Raw genomic sequence first — 24,694 nt, forward strand, 5'->3', positions numbered from 1 at the left:
ATAGTGACTCTTTAGAGAGTCGCAATATTTAGACTGTATAAAGCGTCACTATTTGCACGTGTATAGACACATTTTTCCGCCACTATAAACCACATAGAGACGCTTTAGACACCCGAAATATATAGACTCTTATTAGAGTCACTATATGTTCACTTTCGTGCGAGGTCCCCCCATTCCCTCCAAAATAATTTAGACCCTTTGGAGCGTCACAATTTGCATCATATTATTTCTCATATATACATAATAATTTAGACGCTTTGGAGCGTCACAATTTGCATCATATTTTTTTCATATATATATATATATATATATATATATATATATATATATATATATATATATATATATATATATATATATATATATATATATATATATATATATATATAAATCTAAAATCATGAATTATCTATAAAAATATATATCGACCATAGATAATTAATCATAATCAAATACATTAACTTACTACGTACGTACACTATATATCTTAAAGCAACATATTAACTTGCTATGATTCATATATACTTAAGTAGTTAATTTAGGAAAAGTGATAAAAATCATCTATACATTAAATTAATTCGCAGAGTCTAGTCAAACGGAAATAAAAGCGATATTTTAAAACAAATAACTTTCTAACTAGCATTATCATTTTTTCTACAAGATAGTCCAAAACTAAATAAAAACAACTTCCTGACTACGAACAAGTAAACATATCGTTATGCTAGCTTAGCTTCAAGATAACTTGTTCATCTCTTGATTTACATTTACTATTACCACTTGAATCATCAATAATCTGCAAAGAAAATTTAATGTCAAATATAGTATGATGAACATTCCATAAAATCAAGGGAAAATTAACAGTAATCCTAACCAGCTTGATCCTAACTACTAGTCGTCTTCTCAAAATAATATCAACTATTAATCAAGGGAAAAATGCATGACTATTAGAAATATAGACATGAACAATGAATATATATATATATATATATATATATATATATATATATATATATATATATATATATATATATATATATATATTATTGGTAAATTAGTTAACTTAATTACCAAAGGTAGAAACCCAAACAACAACCAACAGAAAACAACAAGGGAAACAAAAGCTAAGGGAGCACAGCCCGCACCCAAGCAAAAACAAAAAACACTAAAACATTCTACAACGACACCAGCCAAACTCGCAAAATTTGAGTTATAAAAGGTCATTTTTTACAAATTTGCAATGCTTGTATAATAACACTTTAAACATTAACATTTGATTTTTGCCTTGTTTTTTCCCTGTATGAATTAAAGGTTAGTTCCTACTTCCTAATCAATGGCGAAGAGACAAAAGTTAAAAGTGCTAAGTGTACTTGACGTAGCAAAGACACAATGGTACCACTTGAAAGTTTTCATGATTCTTGGTATGGGCTTCTTTACTAATGTCTATGAGCTTTTCTCCATATCTGTGGTGACCAAAATCTTAGGCCGTCTCTATTACACTGAGCCAAATCCAACTAGCCCAGGGTTTATACCCATGAATGTGGCCTTGTGTGGTACCTTTGCTGGGCAACTCATCTTTGGGTGGTTAGGTGACAAGTTAGGAAGGAAAAAGGTATATAGTCTTACCTTAGTCATAATGGCTTTCTTATCCTTAGCCTCTGATGTTCATTAACTTGCTGCTTAAACTGTGACTTTCTTTAATTATCACGCTTGCCCATTTGAAAACCAAAAAAAAAAAAAACAAGACACCAGCCCAACAAGCTACACAGCAGAACCAGACTGAACAACACAAGGTTTGCACAAAAGAACTGCACAACAGCAAGCCAGCCTGAGCAGAACAGTATGCCTGACTGACTGCAAACCTGCAAAACTACGCAACACCAAGACTGAGCAGTAGCAGCAGCTACAACAGCAGGACCTCAAGAACTTTCAGTTTTCAGATTCAGTAGCAGTAGCAGGACCTCAACATCAGGACCTCAACAACAGTAGCAGTAGCAGCAGATTCAGTTTTCTCATGTTATCAAAGCTGTAGATTCTTAATCTTTCGAGTTTAGTTCCTCTTGTCAGTTATAGATTTAGATTAAGACCCCAAGAACTTTCTTTTTTCCTTTGATATAATATTCAGGCGTGATGAGAAGCAAAGCAAGTGATGCTTACAAGTACAATAGCTAAAGAATTTGTACTTGGTATTCATTTATTGGTAATTGGTATTCATTTCTTATGATTTTCTTTTTACTGGTGATTTTAGATGGATGAGGAAATGCTAGAGGAGGAAGTTGGGGAAACAGAAGAAGAGACAAGTACCAAGAATATGTGGGAAAGTGTGGAAACTCTCACTAAATATTATAAGGAGGCTGTTTAATTGGGGATTATCAGACCATTACAGAATAGAGATCGCTGTTTACCGACTAGAAACAGAAAAGAACGAGTTGGTTGAGAAATTATCAACTTTGACAGAAGAGATAACTTCTGGAAAGGATAGATTTATCCGCCTGCAAGCTGACTTTGATAACTTTAGAAGGAGATCAGGTAAAGAGAGACTATCAGTTCGAAGCGATGCACAGGGAGAAGTAATTGAGAGTCTTCTTCCAATGGTGGACAACTTTGAGAGGGCGAAGCAACAGTTACAACCAGAAACGGATAAGGAAAAACAGATTGATACGATTTTTCTAAGATAGTACTATGAGTGAACAGACCAAAAACGAAACAGACTATAGAAGTCAATCAAACAGAAAACAAGCTTATACTATGAGCAATTTCTATGGCAACTAAAACTTTTTATAGTAGTTGATTTCAGACTTATCTCTCACTCATGGTCAGAGTTTGAATGAGGTTTTATTAGGAGAGTAAGTCGGAGTCGCTGCTGTCTTGGATTGACATTTAACACTGTGTTTTCTTTACGCGTTACAGAAGGAGCATCATAAATTAACTAACAGAAACCATAGTTTGTTAACAACCCAGACCTAACACCAAACTCGTGTTTCAGCTAATATCAACATAATACCTTATTATGATAATACTAAATCTAAACATCTACCTTCTAATCTCACCATCATCCATAAATAATCGACAACTATAAAGCTTGTTTCAGCTATAAGTTTATCTATAAAGCATGAAATGCAGTTAATTAATTCCATATGAAATTACCTTGCATTTGGCAATAGTGTCAAAGTCTCATTTCTCGGCCTGGTTGTCACCATTGCCACCAGAATCATCAGTAATCTACAAAAAGCATTTTAATATGTAAATTAGATATGCCACATTTCAGGTAATGATACATGATGCTCAATCAGAATAATTTCCAGAAATAACTAACCATATTTATTGCTGATTCCGCACCATCTAAAAGGTTCGATGAAACATTCCCTTTGCGTACTTCCTTCAAAACTTGTCCCAAAAAAGAAGCAATCATTTTAAATGATTGTGTTGTTTCTTCAAACTTGGTGTTTAGAACTTGATTTTGTTGCGCAAGGTCCTCATTTTGCTTCTTGACAACTGATATTTCACCTTTCATGTTCTCCACTTCCATAGCATTGTTGTTAACATAGCTTGACCCTTCTTTCCTCAGCAAACCTTCCACTCCAAAGATGTCGCTTTGCTTCACTCCAAATCCATAATTCAGAGGACGTTTAGGTACTTCACCTTTATACATGAGCTCATTAAAGACTGCATTCTCAATTTCAATTACGGGCTTTGAAGAAGAGGAACTCGCAAGATTTTCTTGGACCTTTTTGTTGGCATCCTCCTGTTATATAATATGAAAAGATCACTCAAAATCTATTAACCAAGAATACTATGTACAAGCAAAGAAAAAAATAAATAGACTTCAAGAGACAAGATTGATTTATAGAATTAGCTCAATGCAATGATACCACAAATTGATGAGGAAGTGTGCCCTCTTTAAAGCTTCCATCTTCTTTGGCGTAAACTGATTTGAAAAATGCCAATTCGCTAAACACTCCTTTCTTCTCTTTCTGCAATTTCAGGAAAAAAATAAATTGAAAACTGAAATTTTGAAGTTCTTAAACCGACTATCACTATATTTGTTTAACACTTTGAGTTGTTATCCCCGTAGTAGGGTTGCTGGGTGCATTGCCACTTTGCAAGGGGTGACAGAGTCGGCAACAGAGGCAGTGACATCAGCAAGCTCTCTGCTAATTGTGTCAGGCTAAGGGGAATTCAGGAGTACATTTCCGTGTAGATGCAGGGAAGATAATAAACAGAAGAAATATCAGCCAATAGTTGCTTTATACCTGTATTCAGTTTGTTTTGTTTCTGTAACAAGTGGCAAATATTAGTTCTAGTTATTAAGATATTAGGTAAATAAGTTTTTGCAAACTTGTTTGCAGGTACATTTTCTTTGCATTGTTTTTAGTTTATCTTACATGATCCAATAATTAAAATCAATATGGACATTGATGAATCCCATGATCCCAGCTGGCCTCTATGCTTTTGACAGAGGACTAACAGATAATCTATCGATTCTTATAATCTGATAATGTAAACATTGACAGATAATTTGACTACTAAGTGAGTAAATAAAATGAAAACCCAGACCAATTGGACGACTTCGACGCTGTCCCACGGGCACCATAGGGTTCCGATTTCCCCTCATAAGAAGGAGAAGGAGAAGGAAAAGCCTAACTCTTTGAAGGTTGTGAGGGCAGCGCCGAAGGCAGAGTCGAATACCGATGCTAAGAGTGGAGTTCAGAAGTTTAGGGTCAAGCTGTTGCCTGAAAGTGGTGGCCAAGAGTGTCATGGATGTTCTCTGTATGGTATGTTGTTCTTGCAGCCGTTTACATACGTTTTATTCTGTTATTGTTGTGTTTATTGATTTTGGCTTCTGTATATCCTTTAGCGAGCTTGGATTTCCTGTTGGTTTTCAGTTCTAGAACAATGTATTGTCATCATGAAGGGGATTAGAATTTCCTGGAACATATATGGTTTCCTGAATGAATACTTTATTGGTTTCGAGTCAGATGTTTGGGAAAGAACCGGATTAGTTGGTTGTTAACTTTTTATGTCAGCTAGAATTTAGCTAAATTAGTGAGTTTTAGTGCTGAATGGCTTGATCAATTATCAAAAGTTCTAGAACAATGTATGTCATCATGAAGGGGATTAGAATTTCCTGGAACATATATGGTTTGCTGAATGAATACTTAATTGGTTTCGAGTGAGATGTTTAGGAAAGAACCATATTAGTTAGTTGGTTGTTAACTTTTGATGTCAGCTAGAATTTAGCTAAATTAGTGAGTTTTAGTGCTGAATGGCTTGACCAATTATCAAAAACTCATTTTAAAGGATCAAAGACATTATTTCGGGAATAAATTATATGGTGGACTGGTGGTGGTGAGGTGAAGCTTTGTTATTTTGGTTGAAATGTTAATAGAGAAAGGAATGTTGTTGGTTGTTTGTTGATTGGATAGGTTTGAATTTGTGTAATTGATTTACTCTTGAATTAGTCATGTTTAGGCTGTTGTGCTTGATTAATCTCAAATTAGAAATAATAATGGTGTTGATTTGCAACATTTGCAGCTCACAAGGCCGCACTTCACATCATCTCTAATTTTATTTACATTATGCTATGCTCTTATTAATGCTGGTTTTGATGTCTCAGCCTTACTTCAATAGCTGGGAATATCATCAACTGAAACAAGTGAGAAAGTTGGGACATTTTCACTTGCATATGCAGCTCACAAGGCCCCATCTCCGATAAAGTTTCTGCCTACAGTTGCCCTAACTCCATTGTTGCTTCCTGGATTTCAAGAAAGTAGATAAAGATAACTAATCCCAGAATATATGACTACTCTGTATATGACTTTTCTTCCATTTGTGTAATACCAGAATATGTTATTGGATACGTAGCAGAATCAACTCTTTGTCATTTCATTGTGAATTTGCATTTTAGTGTGTTCAGAGCAAATGCAAGAACCATTAATTGTTGGCCTATCTCAAACATAGATCTCCATAACAATTTATCTGTTAACAGCTACTTACTTGATCTGTTCTCACTAAGACCAACAATGTAATTTACAGGCTACACCTACAGACTAACAGCTAAACATGTTTCGTTCACAATTAATTGATTATCATTGCAGGGTTTTTGTTGTAAAAATGCAGATCGAATAATGATTAGTTATGCTTAATTATGCATAATTTTTATTCTTTGTTATTGACTTTTAGTTAGAACTTTGTGAACAATTTTTTATCGCCTTAAGTTTATGGGGATAATGTAATAGAATGAAATACTGCCTTTGTTGTTTAAATTGAATAGTTTTTGCAGCTTCATGCACTGCAGATGGACTTCATTGCCTCTGCTTTCTGATTTTTTCTACTTTAAACTTGGAGTAGCCACGCACACCCGCTCCCATCCCCAGACCACCCTCCAGAATCATACTTCTTAGTTCCTGTTAAAAAGTTGACTCTATTTGACAGTAATAGTGTCAGGTAACCCCGTTTCCTGATCCTAAAAGCTCTAAGTTCATGAGAATCTAGGACAACTATCTCCAAAACGTTTGAAGAGTCACATAATGTATACTTCTGCAACATGGTTTATAACAGAAACGGAAAGTAGGAAGATTTTCCCAGCTGCTGCTTTCAATTCCATTTGCCCGCATAGCCAACTTTTCTACATTTCTCTACTTTAACATTAGAAAACTAAAGAATGTCCTTATGTGTGAGATTAGATATGCATATACGAGTAAATATTACTCTTATTTGTTTATGAATTTTAGACTTTTATATCACTCTTATTTGTTTATGAATTTTAGACTTAGCACCTATAGCAATTGAAATGCTACAAACCAAATAGCTAGGTTGAAAAGCATACCATATCAACTCTTCGATTAGCAAAGCTTGTAGCACCACTGTTGTGCTTATTGCCTTGTAAAGCTCGAGCATTTTTTCCCATTTCAGATTTTTCCTAGTTTCATGAAACCAATGTTAGCATATATAGGTGAAACAAATAAAACTTACTAAATTTAGGATATTTTGGGGTCACAAACCATGGCCTCTGGTAAAAGCCAATAATCTACCAATTCCGTCCAACTCCTAGTGGACACTCCATCAGGCACGTTGGCATAGTTCTCTTCTCGAGATTTATTCACTGGATCGAAAAAATCCCTCTTCAATTTGTATCGATGATTGTTCCATGGTTTGTCAATACGCATCACTAGTGCCTTGTTAACTAGAGGTCCATCAGGTAACACAAAATGTTTCTTCAAAAAAAAAAGGAAAAATTAAGTTACAATGTTAACAAAATAATTTGCCTAGCTAGTTCTGATCAGATCAGATCAGACTGATCTGTCTGATCTGATCAGCACTGATCTGATCAGAACTAGCTAGGTGAACTTAGTGATTCTGCAGAAACTTAACCCGGGGTCGGAACCCCCATGACCAAATAAAAACCTGAAAAACGGGCAACTGATTGATGAACACAGATGGAAACAGAATAAATTTAAAGCTAATTACACAGTTAACCAAGCTAAAATAAAACTACAATTAACATAAGTGTTAAGAACAATAAATCCACATACCCGAATCATTGTAACAACATTAGTTTTTAACTGATTGTTCACAGCACGCCAACTTGGGACTCCCACTGGACAAAGTGAATCATTTTTTGCAATATCTCCAAGGAAGCTCACAAGGATCTTCCCACCTTTTCGAATAGGTTGGTTGAATTCATTGAGCTTGACAATGTATCTGAACCCCTTTGCATCATGCCAAACGTCTCGAGGCAGAACTGGTCCCTTTACCAGATGTCGTATTCCATCAGCATCTGTCACAGGAGCTAAATCAGACTAAAAAATCACCAAGATCGATAATTTACAGTTTGCATATTTGATGTAGAGACATGTTTACCTATAGCTATAGCCTCCACCTTCTCATCAAACTCCCTCGATTCTGGCCAATTTGGAATAATGATTCGATGTCGAAGTGTTGCTTTCTTCACAGCAGTATCACTTCCTTCTCCTTGATCAAATTCATTTTCACTCTCAGAAGCCGATTCTTCAAATTCGTCCCAGTTGTAGTTTGGCATAACTTCACTCTCAACCTGATTGGATGGAGGAGATCGCAGAGGTTGAAATGCATTCTCACTCACATGCATGTATGTTGGAGGCAACTGACCTTCTTGCTTCCCGGTTCTCTTTTTCATTGCCATGGTGTCTGGTGGTGTAGGAGATTGTGACATCACATGTTTTGTTGCTCCCAAAGGTGCAACAAATGCTCTTTTCTCTAAATGTGGTTTGACACTTGTAAAAGAAGATACCGGCTGTTGTGTAGCTTTTTGAGGCTGTTGTGTAGCTTTGTGAAGCTGATGGGTAGTTTTTTGAGGCTGATTGGTAGCTGTTTGAGGCTGTTGGGAAGCTTTGAAAGGCTGCAAAGAAGGCTGCAAGGTAGCTTTGAAAGGCTGCAACACAGGCTGCATAGTAGGCTGGTGTGGATTCGGTGTTGACGCTTTTTGTGTTGCAATTTCAGTCAGATTGGGAAACGTAGGTCCTTTATACCATCTACTTTGTGTTGTTCCTGTAAGAGTGGGCGGAATTGGTTGTTGTAATGGGTTAGAGGATGGTTTTGTCTGGGTAAAGGATGGTTTTGATAATGCCTTCAGTTGTGGCTTTGAAACCATGGAAGTAGGCCGAGGCAAGGATGATTGTGGTGCAACCATGGTTTTTTTAGCAGCTACTGGTTGCTTAATGGGTTGTGATACCGTCCCAAATGTCTGTGACACTCCAAGTGTTGGAGGACTGAACGGTCCCCAGTTTTGGGTGGATGGATCAGAAGATTTTGGGGACTTGGATGCAGCAATGCTCGACCCTTCGTCAATAGCTACCAATGTTCTTTTAGTCCTGTAACTCATATTTTAGTTCCTGTTCAGAAAGTAAGAAACACAATCAGCCATGCCTAAAAAGGTCATTAAACCAACTCAATTGCTACAAGAATGAATCACTAAATAGGATAATAGGTATTCACTCAAAGTGACAATCATACACGTTAAATCAGTTTAACATTTTCACATAAACAAGAATTACAATGAGCAGAAAACTCCGTAAATATAGAAGCAAAGTGCAAATCTGATTGAGAAAAAGAAATTCATCCTGGCTCTAATTGGTCGTTAGCTCACTAAGTGATCTAGAGTCTAGAATATACAAGTCATAGACTCAAAAGTCTGAAACCTTCAAGGAACTTGAAAACTTTATATTGGAAGGCCTTTTGCTCCGTTCATCCCTTTATTAAGTTTCATTATAACCTGTCACATTACAAGCATAAGCACGAAACAAGATAGAGAAGGCAAACCAGAAAGGAAACAACTAACGGAAATGCACTGAAGATATTATCAGAAAGTGAAGATATTAGCACTATGGAAACAACCAACCTCCAGGTGGCTACCAAATCTCCCTGGAGGTCGAATTAGCACTATGGCCCCTACGAATGTGGATGCGAATGAGTGTGTAGCAGCTTGGTGGAATGAGGAGGGTGATGGATGGCATTTGGAGGGATTGATCTCACATCTTTGGGTGCACGAACAGGAAGCTATCAAGATAATGAGGGTAGCAAGAATTTTGTTTATCTCCCTTGAACTCAAATTATCCCTTTATTGGTTTTAACATGTATTTTGTTTCTGCAGAGATACTTGAAATTTGAAGAATCTGCAGGTGACCCTGCGCGTGTTCAGATTCTATATGAACGTGCTATCACTGAGTTTCCTATATCTAGTGATTTGTGGACTGACTATGCACGCTATATAGAAAAGAAGCTCAAGGTACTTTCTCAATTTCTGATTTTAACTGTTTTGGTTGAGAAATCTGCTAGCTAGCTTATTGTCAGTTGCCAAAAAACAATTTTTTCAGTTCTGATGGATCAAAGAGATGATCTCATAGCTGGCACACTTCCTTTTTTTTTGGTGTAGTTTAGACTGAAGTTATAAGCAATATTTTAGTTGGCCTACACTCATTTACTACACTTTTGCTCTACAGTTATGAGGGAAAGGGCAAGATGAACCTGCTACACCCTCCTTTTCTGAGATTCAGACTACAGTGAAAACTCTCAATTTTTATATTATCATGGCACCAGGAAAAAGCTAAAGAACAATCTAAAACAAGTCATCAAACAAATCAGGAAGCTGTGAACCAGCAAAACAACATCAAGCAACAGTTGCATGTCTGACATGTATTAACAAAATGATTTGGCTACCTTATTAGTTATTCCCCATTCTGTTTTGAAAAGAAAGGAGGGGAACCATACCTAGAATAAAGATCTTTGCTGCTTGATTCAGAGAGCCTAAATCAGTAATATCCTGAGCCTGTAGTTTTAAGAAAATGATTATCAAGAGAGTTATACATTCCATAGGAGAGAAAACAGGCGATAAAAGGATCAATATTACAATACAAATGAGCTTAGAGAAGCTTGAAAAAAGCTAGCTATAATTATATAAAGTCGGTGGTCACATATGATTCTCAAAGTCAAAAGACATAGAAAGAGGATCCAATGGGTGATCCAGCAGCTTAGTATAGTAGTAAATGGCAGCTTTGAAGAGGTGGATGCACATTGTTAATTGTTAACATGAATGCAGAACACAAACATCTAAGGGAGAATCAAGCCTAAATTGCAGAACTCGAAACAGACAGAAACATAAATGAAGAAGTAAAGAGGTAACGTGTTGATACTTGTGTAATATTGGAAACTACTGGAGTGATGTTTACTGTTATAAACAATGAAATCTAGTGAATTGTTTTTAGCAATATTTTACATTGGAGTCATTTCATGATTAACTCACAGCATTTCACTAATCTTACAGATTCAAAACCGGTTTGTCTGTGTGGTTCTCCTTAGATAGCCAGGCATAATATTTTGGCAACTCTGACAGATACGCTTTGTCAAAGGGGGGTAAAACTTTCAGAACCAAGACAGATGCATACAAACAAGAATCAATCTTTTCCCAATAAACCTTATTGTTTAGTTATAATGGACCAACCCACCCCTGACACACATTTTCTTGTGTACCACAGGCGCAACAAAAAAGGGAAGAAAAGCAACAACAACACTGCAACAACAATGAACCAAATCAAATACAAAAGGGGGAAATCACAAAAAATAAAGATAAATTGCCCCCTTTTCACGGAATAACGGTATAAAAATATCTGTATCACCATCAAAGAAACTAGTAGTAGGGTACTTGGACATTAGTAGACAATAAAATAAGTGAGTATAGATTAAGTATATAACTCATTATTCAACCAGATTAAACAATATGACTCACAATGTCATGAACAAATACAAATCCAAAGCAAAACAATAAAAAATAAGCATGATCAATTGGTCCCACCCTCTTCCTCTACTGGTAAAGAATCCCCTAAATCAAACACATTTCTAGGCTTGTTCTTAACAACATGCAACCATCCCTTTTGTATCTCATCTTCTATGTAAAAAACTTGTTTTGCTTGAGATGAGAATACAAATGGATCATCTTGCAACAATCGTCCAGAATGCATCAATTTAGAGAAATTGACACATACTCCGCCATTTGGATATGCTTTTACACCCCTATGAATGTCTACCCAATCACAACGAAACAATACAACTTTGTAATCTCCGTAATAATCTAATTCATAGATATGTTTCACTTTTCCATAGTAGGCATCTCCATCCGCTTCGACCATAATTCCAGAATTTTGTGTCAAAAGACGAGAATCGCGATCCGTGGAAAGGAATTTGTATCCATTGATTATGTATCCTTTTAATTTTCTACCATAAGAATGCAAACCACCCGCCAAAGCTTTTCTTAGTTTCCCATCTTCGGTGGTTGCATCTATGTAATGTACCTACGATGATACATCATTAAATCAAATACATTTTTTTTAAAAGAAGTATGTATTCACATTAAAAGAACTTAAGTAACCTTATTTTGCAGCCACCCTCCAAACTCATTGATGATCCAGTTACTTTCATCACTCTCCGTGACAGGATTTTGTAAGTTCATTTGACGTTTCTCGGTTAAAAATTCACTTCATGGAAGAAGAACAAAATTAAAAATCATCTATTATAACAATTGATAATTCAAAAGAAAACCAACATAATACTTACTCCAGATCCCCTTTTATCTCATCAGAGTGAAGCAAAATGTAGCGATGAGCTTGTTTTAAGCTTTTGTCATCAAGGCGAATGCTGACCTCCTTCCCAATAACTCGACCACCAGAATTAAACAAGTAATCATTGGGATTTGGAATGTCATCATCCATCCTTTTAGGTATGTTGAAAATGGTCTTAACACCTTGAAGATATCTCGAACAAAACCTAATTGTCTCCTCTAAAAGGAAGCCTTCTGCAATAGATCCTTCAGGTTGGGCTTTATTGGTTACATGTGATTTCAAATGGGACAAGTACCTTTCAAATAAAACATTTGTACTTAATATATGATAAATGTGAAATATTAAATAAAAAGAATATAATTTAGACGTGTAAGATATTAACCTTTCAATGGGATACATCCATCTGTATTGCACTGGTCCACCAAGTTTAACCTCCTCCACTAAGTGAATCAACAAATGGACCATGATTGTGAAAAATGAAGGCAGAAACTCCTTTTCCAACTCACAAAGAGTTAAAATAATTTCATTTTGAAGACCATCTAAATCATCTGGATCAATAGTTGTAGAGCACAACTTCTTGAAAAAGGAAGACAATCTAGCCAACAAGTCAATTACTTTTGTAGCTTTAGAGGCCCTTAAGGCAACGGGAAGGATATCCTGCATTAGAACATGGTTGTCATGACTTTTGAGGTTAATCAACTTCCTTTGCTTCATATTCACACAACTAGAAAGGTTGGATCCATATCCATCAGGAACTTTAATTTTCTGCAAAACATTTAGGAACCTCTCCTTCTCCTCCGTAGACATAGAATAGGAAGCCGGAGGCATGCATTCACCTCCGTTAGGATTAGTACTCAGCCAAAGGTGAGACTTTATTCTCCATGCTTCAAGGGATTCTCGATCATTCCTACTATCTCTACTCTTATCCATGCTAAGAAGAGTTCCCAAAATATTCTCAGACACGTTTTTCTCAATGTGCATCACATCTAAATTATGCCTTAGAAGATTATGCTCCCAATACACCAAATCAAAGAATATGCTTCTCTTGGTACCAAAGTCACTTTCATCTTGGACATCATCGTCATCATCGTGTCCTCTTTGCCTCTTTTTCGGTGGTGCCTTCGACTTTCCGTAAACATGCTTCACCTTTTCTTGCTGCCTCAATATATCAGTGCCGCTAGGACGAGATGGGGCTTTACCCCACTCATTAGTTCCAAACTTCTCACAAAACTTGTCACCTTGACATCGATATGGGTGATCTGCAGGTAACCATTTTCTATAGCTACAATAGCAAATCTTGCTCCCAAATCTATCAGAAGGCGTGGAATCTAAGCATATAGGACATGCATTGTAACCTTTTGTGCTCAAACCAGAGAGCATTGCATAGCCGGGAAAGTCATTAATAGTCCAAAGCAAAGCCGCACGCAAATTAAATTTCTCTCCGGCAAAAGCATCAAAAGCTTCAACCCCTGTCCACAGCAATTTCAATTCATGCACTAATGGCTGCAGATACACGTCAATATCATTTCCGGGACCTGATTTTCCAGGAATAAGCGTGGACAGAATGAAAGAAGACGGTTTCATACATAACCATGGTGGAAGATTATAAGGAATCAACATCACTGGCCACGTACTATAAGTGGTGTTCATTAAACGGTAAGGATTAAAACCATCACTCGCAAGACCTAATCGAACACTACGAGGGTCTAATGCAAAATCACTGTGACGCTCATCAAATTCCTTCCATGCTAAGCCATCTGAAGGATGCCTTAAAATCTTCTTATCATCTTCACCCAATCGCTCTGTATCATGCCATCTCATATCTTCTGCTGTTGATGATGACATGTAGATTCTTTTTAGTCTCGGTATAAGAGGGAAATATCGCATTACCTAAGCTGGCACACCTTTCTTACAAGTATCCGTACCTTGATCACTTACAACGTTGCCCCTATCCTTAGTTTTCTTCCACCTCGATGTACCACAAACATGACACTTGTCTTTCTTTAAAAATTCACCCCAATACAACATGCAATTATTCGGACAAGCATCAATCTTTTCATACCCAAGGCCCAAGTCTTTTATCATTTTCTTACTGTAATAATAAGATGAGGGAAAATCAAGTATTTGAGGAAATGCATCTAGAATTAGCTTCAACAACATATTGAAAGATTCTATGGACCAGTGATTCATACACTTCAAGTGAAACAAGTGTAACAGAAAAGATAACTTTGAAAAATTGATACACCCCTCGTACAATTTCTCCTCAGAAGCTTCAAGCAACTTCTTATATGTCACATCTTCTTCTATTGTAGAATAATCATATTCTACATCTGTGTCATAGGCCAAGGGCTCCTCAATCCATTCATCATCCTCTCGTGCTTCTAAATTTGGGCAATTGGGAGGCATATTAACACTAAATGCTGATCTTAATAGCCCTCCCATATTATCTCGACCTACAAACCCACTTTGGTTATCAAGGGATCCTTCACTAGTAATCCCTCCATCACTCTCAAACATACGCTGAAACGTATCCCCTTTACCATGAAAAATCCAATCCTTATATGGCTTATAAAATCCCTTAAACAAAATATGCCTCTCCACTTCATTTACGGAGAACCATTTCTCTACCTTACAGTTCTTACATGGACATCTAATTTTTCCTTCGACTAGATCTTGCTTGGCAAACTCAATAAATTCCATACAACCGTCGATATATTCATGATGACCAGTGGGTAGATCGATCCAACTTTTATCCATATCTATACGAAATTAGTTGAGTAATTAGTAATATACGTCGGTCGCAGAATAGGAAATTTTTATATGTACTTATTAAAATATTATAATCATTCTTAGAACCTTGATATATCACACGAGATTAATTTAAGTCACATAACACCTCCGTACACAACTCTTCTTAATTCATACCATAACTTATGGTTTTTTGTTTAATCATTCTTCCTTAGTGACTAATATTTGTGATCTATCTTCATCTTCTAAAAGTTATTACCCTATATCACTTCCATATTATATTTTCTTTTTGCGTACAAGATCATACTTTCAACTTCACATGAATTTGCAAGGAAAATAAAGCATGTGATTTTAGCGCACAAGGTGATATTTTCAACTTCACACGAAGACAACAATATAAATCCATTTTTTAAAAAGAGTAAGAGTACCTTAAGTAACGTGGCATCACATAATCAGAATTTATGGTAAAATTTCTTGGATTAAATGTAATTAAGCTAAGCAAAATTATGTAGTGGGGATAATGTAATTAGACAAACAATACCAACACAAAATGCCAAAGCTAACAAAAATACGTACTTACAAATTTGAAGCTATTATATCAAAACATTTGAAATTAAATCAACAGGAATACAATAGAAAGATCCAACTTTTGCATGATTGACGTAAGTTATGATAGCACAATAAACGTCGGTATATGCTCATTGTATATATATTGGACATCGAGGAAATGTAAAGCCACGGAAATTATATTCTAACACTTAACAAACCTAACTTGCAGAGTTGTAGCCCACCCTTGTCCATACAAAATTAGGGAAATAACAATTGTCCAATAAAAAACCTAAAAGGGACTTTATAGTATACATACCTCTAGTATCAAAGAGCATATGCAACGTACGAACCGATGCAGAACCTACGAACAACGCTAAAGACTTGCAGGAAACCTTGAACCGGTGTAGCAACGCACGAACTGATGCACGAACCTACGAACAACGCTAAAGAATCACAGGAAACCTTGAACCGGTGTGGTCGGCGAAACCTGATAATGTTGATAAATTATGGTCAAAATATAAGGACAACAACATTATCAGGAATTTAAAATCTAAAAAATATAGTAGATGAAGTTATCAACTTAAACAGAAAACACTACAAACATATCAATTCATGACCATGAATGCTCCATGAAAATGAACAAATGTAGGGAAGCAATGTGCTAAGCGCAGGTCAAAGAAGGGTGTTTTTTCTACATGGAAAGTAAAAGCAAATATTATCTGCAATCTACTCCGCGATAAGGGGATCAAGCAATTGAGTTTACGAAAGTCGTTATTGTGGGGCGACAAAAATACCAGAGGAGAGAGAAAGGAGATAGTGGTGAACGTAGAGGGACAGGAGAAGAAGTGAACTGATCAGAAGTGAACTGATCAGAAGTGAACTGATCAGAAGTGAACTGATCAGAAGTGAACTGATCAGAAGTGAACTGATCAGAAATGAACTGATCAGAAGTGAACTGATCAGAAGTGAACTGATCAGAAGTGAACTGATCAGGACTGATCAGGATTGATCAGTAAGGACTGTTCAGAACTGATCTGATCAGGACTGATCTGGACTGATCTGATCAGGACTGATCTGATCAGGACTGATCTATTTTCTATGTCGTCTGAGAGTGCAAGTGTCACCGTCCATAGAAAGCTAGCTATTCCATTTATTACTCAAAAGTGATCACCATACTCCGTATTAAGCAGCCATATTATCTCATATTCAAGGAAGTTGACAGAACACAACACATAATTAAAAAGACTCCCAAAAGTTTTATAATAATATTAATCCTACCTTGTTATGTCTAATCTAAATATTAGTCATTATAGATTACTCTTCTATTATGACTCATCAATTCCACGATCAATTATTTATAACTTGTACACCGTAGCAATCAGTATGTATTACTCCACTTCTTAAGCTCTTAGCTAGTGTTTGTTTGAATAATGAAATAAGAATAGTAATCACAATTTTGGATTAGATTCTATTAATTTGTTAAGAATAGAGTTATTCAAATAGAACGATAATCTCATGATTGAGCTTGAACTGATTTAGTGAAACACTCCTATCCGGTGCAATTGCATAGCCTCTAAAATGTTTTCTGTTAATGTTTCCCATTTTTTCCCGGTTATGCGCAACACATGATGTATATAGTTAAGGTTCGATAGTTATATTAGCAAACCAACATAAATTGGGATGTTTTCCAATTCCAATTACATTATTTATGTGTGGGATAAAGTAATTAAACCTAAACAACACCAACACAAATCAGGAGAAGAAGTGAACTGATCAGAAGTGAACTTATCAGAACTGATCAGGATGGATCAGTAAGGATTGATCAGGACTGATTTGATCAGGAATGATCCGATCAGGACTGATCTGATCAGGATTGATCAGAGCAGGACTGATCTATTTTCTATGTCGTAAATAGCCTAGGACTGATCTATTGTCATGTAATGCATGATCTATTGTCATGTAATGCATGATCTATTTTCTAAAATCAATAGAGATAAAAAGTTCAGGTATGTAATAAAAAATACTCTAAACAACTCTATAGAGAAGCACTAAAAAAAGCTAGGTAACGACTCTTTACTATAATTCCATAAACCCTTACTCGCAAGTTCAAAATAATTCAACAGAAGAATACAATGTCGTTCTTTCTAACAATAGAACCTAAAGTGTAGCCAAACCATCCATCTCAAAAATTTGCTACTGTTACTTTTAACTCGATACATGTTGAAACTAACTGATATGTTATTATCAAAGCTCGTAGTCATAAAAACCATTTATGCATGCTGTAGTTTATCGGGGCAAAGATGGGGGCCTCAGGACTACAAATACAAACAGAAAGTGGCCTAATTAGCATCCCTAGTAATATCTGATGTGTTGTTGTGAAATATCTTCCTAGAGGTGCCCTAAAGAAATACCTCATTGATAATCGAAGGAAGAAGCTAGCTTTTAAGGTTGTCCACCAGTTGGCGCTTGATCTTTCTAGAGTGACAAATAATTTTGCAAACTCAGATAAATAATACCGGATGATAAGCTATAGTTCAAAGCTACTCTCAACTTGGCATGATAAACCCAGATAAACAATAAGCTAGTGCTGATAAGATAATATTTGGTTAGCTATGATAGTTCAAAACCGGATGATAGAAACTCAGAAATGGTTATCTGAGTTTATCATCCCAGCTATGACAGTTCAAAAATCAAAACCGGATGTTCTATCCCTTAACTCAGTTAAGCTATAGTTCAAAGCTACTCTCACTTCTCTGTGTTTTGAACTGCATATATTCAGATTAGGGTGCTTACTGCATAGGTTTATTCCTTACTCCATACAACTGGTAGTCAAACCTATATTTGGTGCCAACTAAAGCAGGGAAAGGCAAAGAAATTTATAATAAAGACAAGCAAAGTGCTGATAAGATAAGATATTTAACACTGCGATACACTGCCACTACCTAATACTACAGTTATGACATATAGAAAGCATGCAGTAGCTTAACATAACGATGACAGACAGACAATGAGCTTATCAGTCGCCTAATACTAAGTTCTGCTTTGTAAAGCTCAGTTCTGTTTTGTGCAAAGTTTGTTCAGTTCTTTTCTACTTACAGTCAGTCCATCGGTCACACATTTCACATAATCAGTCACAGAAAACAGTGTAGCCTCAAAAGAAGTTATAGATAACAGTAGAAAATGCTAAGTGAAAGGGTTCAAATAATTAGTATAAGTTCTATAGCGACAAATAATTTTGCAAACTCATCCAACATGCTCATTTGATGCACCAAGTTTCTCACTAAAGACAACCTAAACTAACCAAGTACAGCTAGGTGTCTTAAAGATTGACAACAGATTTTTCATACTAAGTACCAGATATCTTGGTCAGAGATTATCACCTAAATCTCACTAAATGTCTGTGTGTCTTTATACAAAGCATTGCCATGTATCCAAATTTCAAAGATTCTAGGCCAACTAAAAGTTGCAAATTTAAAACTATGAAAATTAGAAATAGATAGACAATACCTACAGTAGTAACAACACGGAAGAAGAAGTCAGACGTTCACCACTTTCCAACTATCGTCCAAATTACCAACTATCTGCAATTGAAAACTAAAATAAATGAAATAGCAAACACTCTGTAAGCGGTATATAGAAAATCACAGAAACTAAGAAGACCCATTCTAGTTTTTTTCTTGAATTAAGGATGCAATATAACATGGAAAACTTAAAGGCATATGATTGACATTAGAAATTGACATGAAAAAACGTGAATTAACAATATATGACGGAAATTAAAATAGTGAATCAAACCTAAACATTGTTATATGATAAAAATCAAATAGTGAAGGCGTGAAGCAGACCAAAAATACCTGGCGAATATATCCGGCAACACCGAGGATGAAGCAGCAATTAAGAAACCAGAGTATGCTTGAATTTCTCCAATTAAAAACCAGAGAGAGCAACGAATTTATCTTGAATTTGTTGAGCGAATTGTGAATTCAATAATTGGGCTTTTTCATGAATTTATAGGATGAGGAGTGAGATAGCTTATACTGGGAGATTTGACTTTGCTAACGTAAAGGTTGAAGACGGAATTCATGGAATTCGTTAATGGCCGGTGCTGAAGGTGAGGAGGAGAGATACGAATTCATCGGAAATCTGACGAGGGTGGTTAGTTTCAGCAAGGTATGTCGGTGGGAGGAGGTTGAGAGAAACGTGGGAGGTGGGTTGAGAGTTAGGCGGGATTCTGCGAAAAAAACAGAGAGTTAGGCGGGATTTTTTGCCCAAAAATTCAGTTGCATTGCTGCCTCACAAACACGTGCAACACACGTGTCTTTTTTTTTGTAAATAGCGACGCTTTAGAACGTCGAAATATTTTGCGGCTCTCTAAAGCGTCGCAATTTACAAATTAATATTCGCGCCCCAATTTCCTTGCGACTCTTTGTTAGACCGTCACAATAATTCCGTCTCAATATGTACCTCTTTTTTGTAGTGTATATAACAAAAGTTGCACTTATTAATTAAGTCTTCTCCCTTGGCTGAGTTGTTATTAAATGTTCCTTGCCAAAATGTTAGTTGCATTTCGAATCTATTCAATAGCATTTTTTGTTTATATTTTATATTTTTTTTATTTGTAATATTAGATAAATCTATCATTTCTGTTTACGAAACCTATTATAAATGTAATTTCGTTTCTCAAACTTCTTTTATTGTTTTCATTACATTTTATTGTTTAAGTGTTTTAGATTTTTCACGAATTATTATTCAATGGAAATAGAGAATAAGTTATGTTGTCCAACAAAAAATATATATATACACATTATTTAATACTTAATGTTACTTAATTGTTGTTACCTGGCTACTTTAAACTTAACGGTACTTAGCAGGTGTTACTTAAAAGTTCTTTGTTTATGGTGTCCAAATATTTTAGTGTACTAAGAATTTTCGATCAATTTTATATTTTACAGTAATAAACAACAACAAAATAGGTGAATTGATGTATCGAAATTCTAGTATTTTATTTTATGGAATTAAACAAGTACTCCTTTACAAAATTTCGGCCCCCTTATACAAAAGATCTGGCTATAAGTAGTTAATGAATAACTCCAAAAGATAAAGTTTAACAGCAGCAAGTGTGAACTGGTGAAGCTTTTTCAAGAAAAGTTATCTCACTCCTTAACATATACAGATTAGTATTTTCAGTCTCCTGCATCACAATTCACAAGATCTACCTTATCGATTACATTGGTTGGTATCGAAACAGAAACAATATAATGGCGAAAATGGCAGGTTTTTTCATATGTCTGTTGGTCATTTCTTTGGATCTTGCAGCCGGACTTTGCGGCCTTGAGGCGGAAATGGCTCAAAATAAGGTACTTAATTATTTGATATTTTTTATTTTATATTTTATAATGAATTTGTATGTAAGTTGATGGTTTATGTAAACGGAATTAGATGTTAAGAAATGAGTAGTCCGTATATATTTGGATTGTGTATTGTGTAACAGGTGAGACACTTGAAGATGTGGATATTTGAGTGTAAGAGCCCCAGTGAAGAAGCCTTCAAATTTGGAATAGCTGCAGCAGGACTACTGATACTAGCACACATTATAACAAATTTGCTTGGTTGTTGCATGGGCCTTTGCTCCCAAGATCACCATAAGTCTTATGCTAATCGTCAAATTACCACTGGACTCCTCCTCTTATCATGGTAATCGATCTATTCTCTTTTCTTTATAATTCCAACTAATTTTGGAAAATGATACCGTTAGCCCCGAAGAGTAAAATGTATTTTACTTATGTGCCAGGGTTACAATAGCGTCATGTTTATTGCAATTTCGGACAACTAAGGCCCTTATTTGATTAAAAGAAAAAGAAAAAAGAAAAAAGAAAAAAGGGAAGAGAATAATTTTGCTTTTCTCATGTGGTCTATAATGCTTTATACTCAACTTTTTACCTCTGGTAATTCGTTATCATTACACGGTAGTATTAAATATCATTAATCAACTTTATACACTTCCCTCAAAAAGAATATCATTAGGTTATGTACTACATCCGTTTCAAAATAATTTTATCAAATTTACTACCTTACCCTTCTTACCCCATTACATTATGAAAATGAGTTAATTACAGAAATTAAACCTTTTTGGTTTACGACGAATTAATGTGATTTTTATATTTTTGTGGTCCAAGTAAATACGGAGTACACTTTAACCATACGTAGTGTCAATCAAATTGTTTCATTTCTATGTGTATTTTCGGTATTTAATAATTTTATTGCTTTTAGTAATTATAGAGTAAATTAGTACTCTATCTCTTCTTGTTTATTAGTCCCTTATGAAATATTGAACATTATACTAAAATGATACCTTATAGCACTACAAGAAATTGTACTATTAACGACGGGAAATCCCGTCGCGAAAGGCCAATAATCGTTGATTAACGACGGGATTTCCTGTCGCGAACCCGTCATAAAAGGGGGCCGTCGTTAATATAAATCCCGTCGTAAACCCGTCGTAAAAGACATTTGCGACGGTTATTCCCGTCATTGTTTGGTTGTTAGCCCCATCACAAAAGGCTTTTATGACGGGATTTTTGACCCGTCGTAATTAGGTTGTCATTAAAGATACAAATTCTTGTAGTGTAGGTGAATGTCTAAAGAATCTCACTCATGTGACTATGTGAGTAGGAGAGAGAAAAAATTTAAAAAATATGGGTAGGTGGTATGTTTAGTGTTATTAAATTAGAAAATAAAGGGATCACTTCATATTTATTTGGGACGAAAAAAGAATTACAATTGTAATAAAAGGATAAAGGGATAATAATTGTGAAACAAATAAGAAGAGATTTTAAAAAGCTCTAATAAATAAAAACATCCCAATGCGAAAAAATGACTTAAACAACAATGGTGGAAATATTGTATTTATTTATTCCTAAACAGAAGAAGTATTTAACTCAAAATATCTTAAAATTTGCACAACACCTCTCATGAGGCGAAGAACTTTAGGAACACGAGGCCATGAACTTTGGGAATTTTAAGAACACAAGACCGGAGGATTGGGAATTCTTGTCACACGTGAAACCTGAAAATGAAAAAGTGTTTTTTATGCCGGTAATATATATCTATTTTATTAACTAAAATTAATTCATTAATAAAAAGTCATACAATATGTCGACATATACAAAAGATATCTGAATCTATCAAATACATAACAAATCGAATCAAATAAAACTCGTTTTCTGCAAAACTACGATCATCTCGCGTCGAACATCTTGTATACCCTCTAACACATCGTTGTTTGATACAACCTTCAACAACGGGGTCTTTTGATCCGTTGTAGTTTTGATGTTGAATTAAATCAGATTCAATTGATTGTAGACGTAGAACTGACATATGCTGTGACACCGCACAATCTTCATCGTTGAGTCAATTTCTCTAGCGAAATTAAATAATATTATTCCCTCTTACACCAGAAATATAGGATCCTCTAATACTAAGAAAAATTCTCCCTAAAAGGAGAAGAAAAACCATGTCTTTTGAGGGAGAACAATTCCTCGTTCAAGGAGGAAGTATTATTAAAACCCTACAAAACAAACAAAATTAACGAAGAACAACAAAATAAAAAGATTGGGACTTTCCTCGATAAAAATCGATGGAAGCCCCTTCAAAATTCACTAATGGAGGCTAGGGTTTGAAAGGGGGAGGAGGGAGAGAACGGCTTATGACGGTAATACCTAATGTAGTTTATTACTCCATCTGTACTTGCTGCTCCTTATGTATTCAGTTTTTGGTTTTCTATTTTAATATTTACGTTTGGAATATTTTCTTTTATATTATTATGTAAATGTGTCAAAATTTGCATCAAGTGATTATTCTAAGTAATTATTTCTCAGTTTCTTTTTATTCTTTACGTTATTTTTTGTGTGTTTCAAAATATTTTTTACATATCCTTTTAAATTATCATATAAATGCTTTAATATTCTATCAAAATTTATGTTGAATGATTATTTTAACCAATTAAATTTATTGGGCCATTTAATCTTTTCACACTTTTCCATTAATTTTTCTCATTTTCCCAATATCATAATTTTGATCAACTAACGGGTTATTAACGATTCGGGTTCTTAACGATTCGAATTAACCTAGCCGGTTCAACGGTTCGGGTTGAGATTTGACATCCCTAACTAAAAACTTAAAAAGTTGATAACCGGTCCTGTAATGATCCCAACTTGTTTTGGGCCCATACTATGCCTTTTAAATACCGTTAAAGAGTCAAAAGACTAGCCCCAAGCCCACAAATGAAAAAGCGCTCTTAAAAAATTGCAAAAAAAAAAAAAAAAAAAGGTAAGACCCACAAACTCAACTCACACCCGCACATCACTGTCCCAAGGCCTAAGCCCAACACGACCCAACGGGCATGTGAGTCCATCAAGACCTTATCTGCACTTTGGAAATATGGTTTTCTACAATGTGAGAAAAAATCCACTATATATTACTTTTTGGGTTTTTTGTTGGCTTTCCTCAACTAGAATTTCCAACAGTAGTTTGAAGTATTACTAATAATTGTTGTTAAAAAAAACAGGGTTATACTTGTGATTGGAGTGTCGCTGCTGGCGATAGGAACATTAGCAAATCGCAAAGACAGAGCTTCATGCGGCATGAATCATCGTCATATGCTATCACTTGGTGGCATACTATGTTTCGTTCATGGCTTATTTTCTATTGCTTATTACGTTTTTGCTACTTCAGGTACCCATTGATCATCTCCAAACGAATCACTTCCATTAGACACCCTTTTCACTCTCCTGTGTCACAACATCCATCTTATCATCACATTGCTTCATTTAGGTGTTTTTCATTTGTCTTTTGTTTATTTCTTTTCTTTTCTTTCGATCTTACTACTATTACAATGAATGATGATAAAGGTTCATCCGTTATTGTATTAGTTGAAGTGTACATCTCAACTTATTTGAGTAATATTCCTCGTGGATTACTGTCTTAGATTTTGTCTTAGATTTTATTCCGTTGGATACACGAATTTTATTAAATTCTTAAGTTAAAATAAAATTCCTATATACATACCAACTGTTATATTTTATATATTAGAATAGATTAGTTTTTATTTTAGATTAAATATAATTTTAGATTTATTTTATAATTATTAGAGTATTTGATTTTTTTTAAGTTGTATATGCGTAATATTAGTCATTAAATAATAAAAATATTGGCACTCAACTTTTCAATTCAAAAATAATTTTGAAATCTTATTTTTCATTGGTTAAAATTATTTGGTTTTCTACGTGGCGTTATAATATTGGATTAGT

At 35.1% G+C, this 24,694-nt stretch overlaps 3 protein-coding genes and 1 long non-coding RNA gene across 7 annotated transcripts; 2 read left to right on the forward strand and 2 right to left on the reverse strand.

Moving 5' to 3' along the window:
- Window positions 1-746: 746 nt before the first annotated feature.
- On the reverse strand, window positions 747-19,869 carry LOC130459327 (uncharacterized). 4 transcript variants are annotated; one of them, XM_056826640.1, is made up of 12 exons: window positions 19,241-19,869; window positions 18,898-18,967; window positions 15,703-15,873; window positions 10,246-10,303; window positions 7,861-8,870; window positions 7,533-7,777; window positions 7,002-7,214; window positions 6,827-6,919; window positions 3,870-3,971; window positions 3,314-3,742; window positions 3,145-3,219; window positions 747-793 (listed from the first exon to the last, which is right to left on the reverse strand). In XM_056826640.1, exons 5-11 carry the CDS (start codon window positions 8,858-8,860, stop codon window positions 3,172-3,174), a joined length of 2,130 nt encoding a protein of 709 aa, XP_056682618.1. In that variant the 5' UTR covers window positions 8,861-8,870; window positions 10,246-10,303; window positions 15,703-15,873; window positions 18,898-18,967; window positions 19,241-19,869; the 3' UTR covers window positions 747-793; window positions 3,145-3,171. The 4 variants fall into 4 exon arrangements, with proteins under 4 accessions (XP_056682618.1, XP_056682616.1, XP_056682617.1 ...); XM_056826638.1 differs by having other exon boundaries at window positions 18,894-18,967; XM_056826639.1 differs by having other exon boundaries at window positions 18,894-18,980.
- LOC130459328 (uncharacterized) lies at window positions 1,043-5,886 on the forward strand. The gene is made up of 2 exons (XR_008918670.1): window positions 1,043-4,772; window positions 5,615-5,886. It is a non-coding gene; the product is annotated as an uncharacterized lncRNA (long non-coding RNA).
- LOC130471713 (uncharacterized) lies at window positions 11,313-13,976 on the reverse strand. Its single transcript, XM_056841983.1, has 3 exons — window positions 12,085-13,976; window positions 11,900-12,005; window positions 11,313-11,822 (listed from the first exon to the last, which is right to left on the reverse strand). Exons 1-3 carry the CDS (start codon window positions 13,974-13,976, stop codon window positions 11,313-11,315), a joined length of 2,508 nt encoding a protein of 835 aa, XP_056697961.1.
- Window positions 19,870-20,445: 576 nt separating the features above from the next.
- On the forward strand, window positions 20,446-24,383 carry LOC110806008 (protein DESIGUAL 2). Its single transcript, XM_022011645.2, has 3 exons — window positions 20,446-20,743; window positions 20,878-21,080; window positions 23,953-24,383. Exons 1-3 carry the CDS (start codon window positions 20,645-20,647, stop codon window positions 24,128-24,130), a joined length of 480 nt encoding a protein of 159 aa, XP_021867337.1. The 5' UTR covers window positions 20,446-20,644; the 3' UTR covers window positions 24,131-24,383.
- The last annotated feature ends 311 nt before the right edge of the window (window positions 24,384-24,694 follow it).

The sequence above is a fragment of the Spinacia oleracea genome, chromosome 4, assembly GCF_020520425.1.
Source record: "Spinacia oleracea cultivar Varoflay chromosome 4, BTI_SOV_V1, whole genome shotgun sequence".
Classification (NCBI taxonomy): domain Eukaryota; kingdom Viridiplantae; phylum Streptophyta; class Magnoliopsida; order Caryophyllales; family Amaranthaceae; genus Spinacia; species Spinacia oleracea.

Bases quoted from the DNA above. Each gene is read 5' to 3' on its own strand.
- LOC130459327 (XM_056826640.1), bottom strand. From the start codon at position 8,860: ATGAGTTACAGGACTAAAAGAACATTGGTAGCTATTGACGAAGGGTCG. The intron at 7,215-7,532 runs GTATGTGGATTT...TTTTTTTTGAAG, and splicing joins ATGTTGTTACAATGATTCGG to AAACATTTTGTGTTACCTGA. The intron at 3,972-6,826 runs GTATGCTTTTCA...CTGAAATTGCAG, and splicing joins CTAATCGAAGAGTTGATATG to AAAGAGAAGAAAGGAGTGTT.
- LOC130471713 (XM_056841983.1), bottom strand. From the start codon at position 13,976: ATGCGATATTTCCCTCTTATACCGAGACTAAAAAGAATCTACATGTCA. The intron at 12,006-12,084 runs GTAAGTATTATG...TCTTCCATGAAG, and splicing joins GAGATAAAAGGGGATCTGGA to TGAATTTTTAACCGAGAAAC. The intron at 11,823-11,899 runs GTTACTTAAGTT...GTATCATCGTAG, and splicing joins GAGGGTGGCTGCAAAATAAG to GTACATTACATAGATGCAAC.
- LOC110806008 (XM_022011645.2), top strand. From the start codon at position 20,645: ATGGCGAAAATGGCAGGTTTTTTCATATGTCTGTTGGTCATTTCTTTG. The intron at 20,744-20,877 runs GTACTTAATTAT...ATTGTGTAACAG, and splicing joins CGGAAATGGCTCAAAATAAG to GTGAGACACTTGAAGATGTG. The intron at 21,081-23,952 runs GTAATCGATCTA...TAAAAAAAACAG, and splicing joins GGACTCCTCCTCTTATCATG to GGTTATACTTGTGATTGGAG.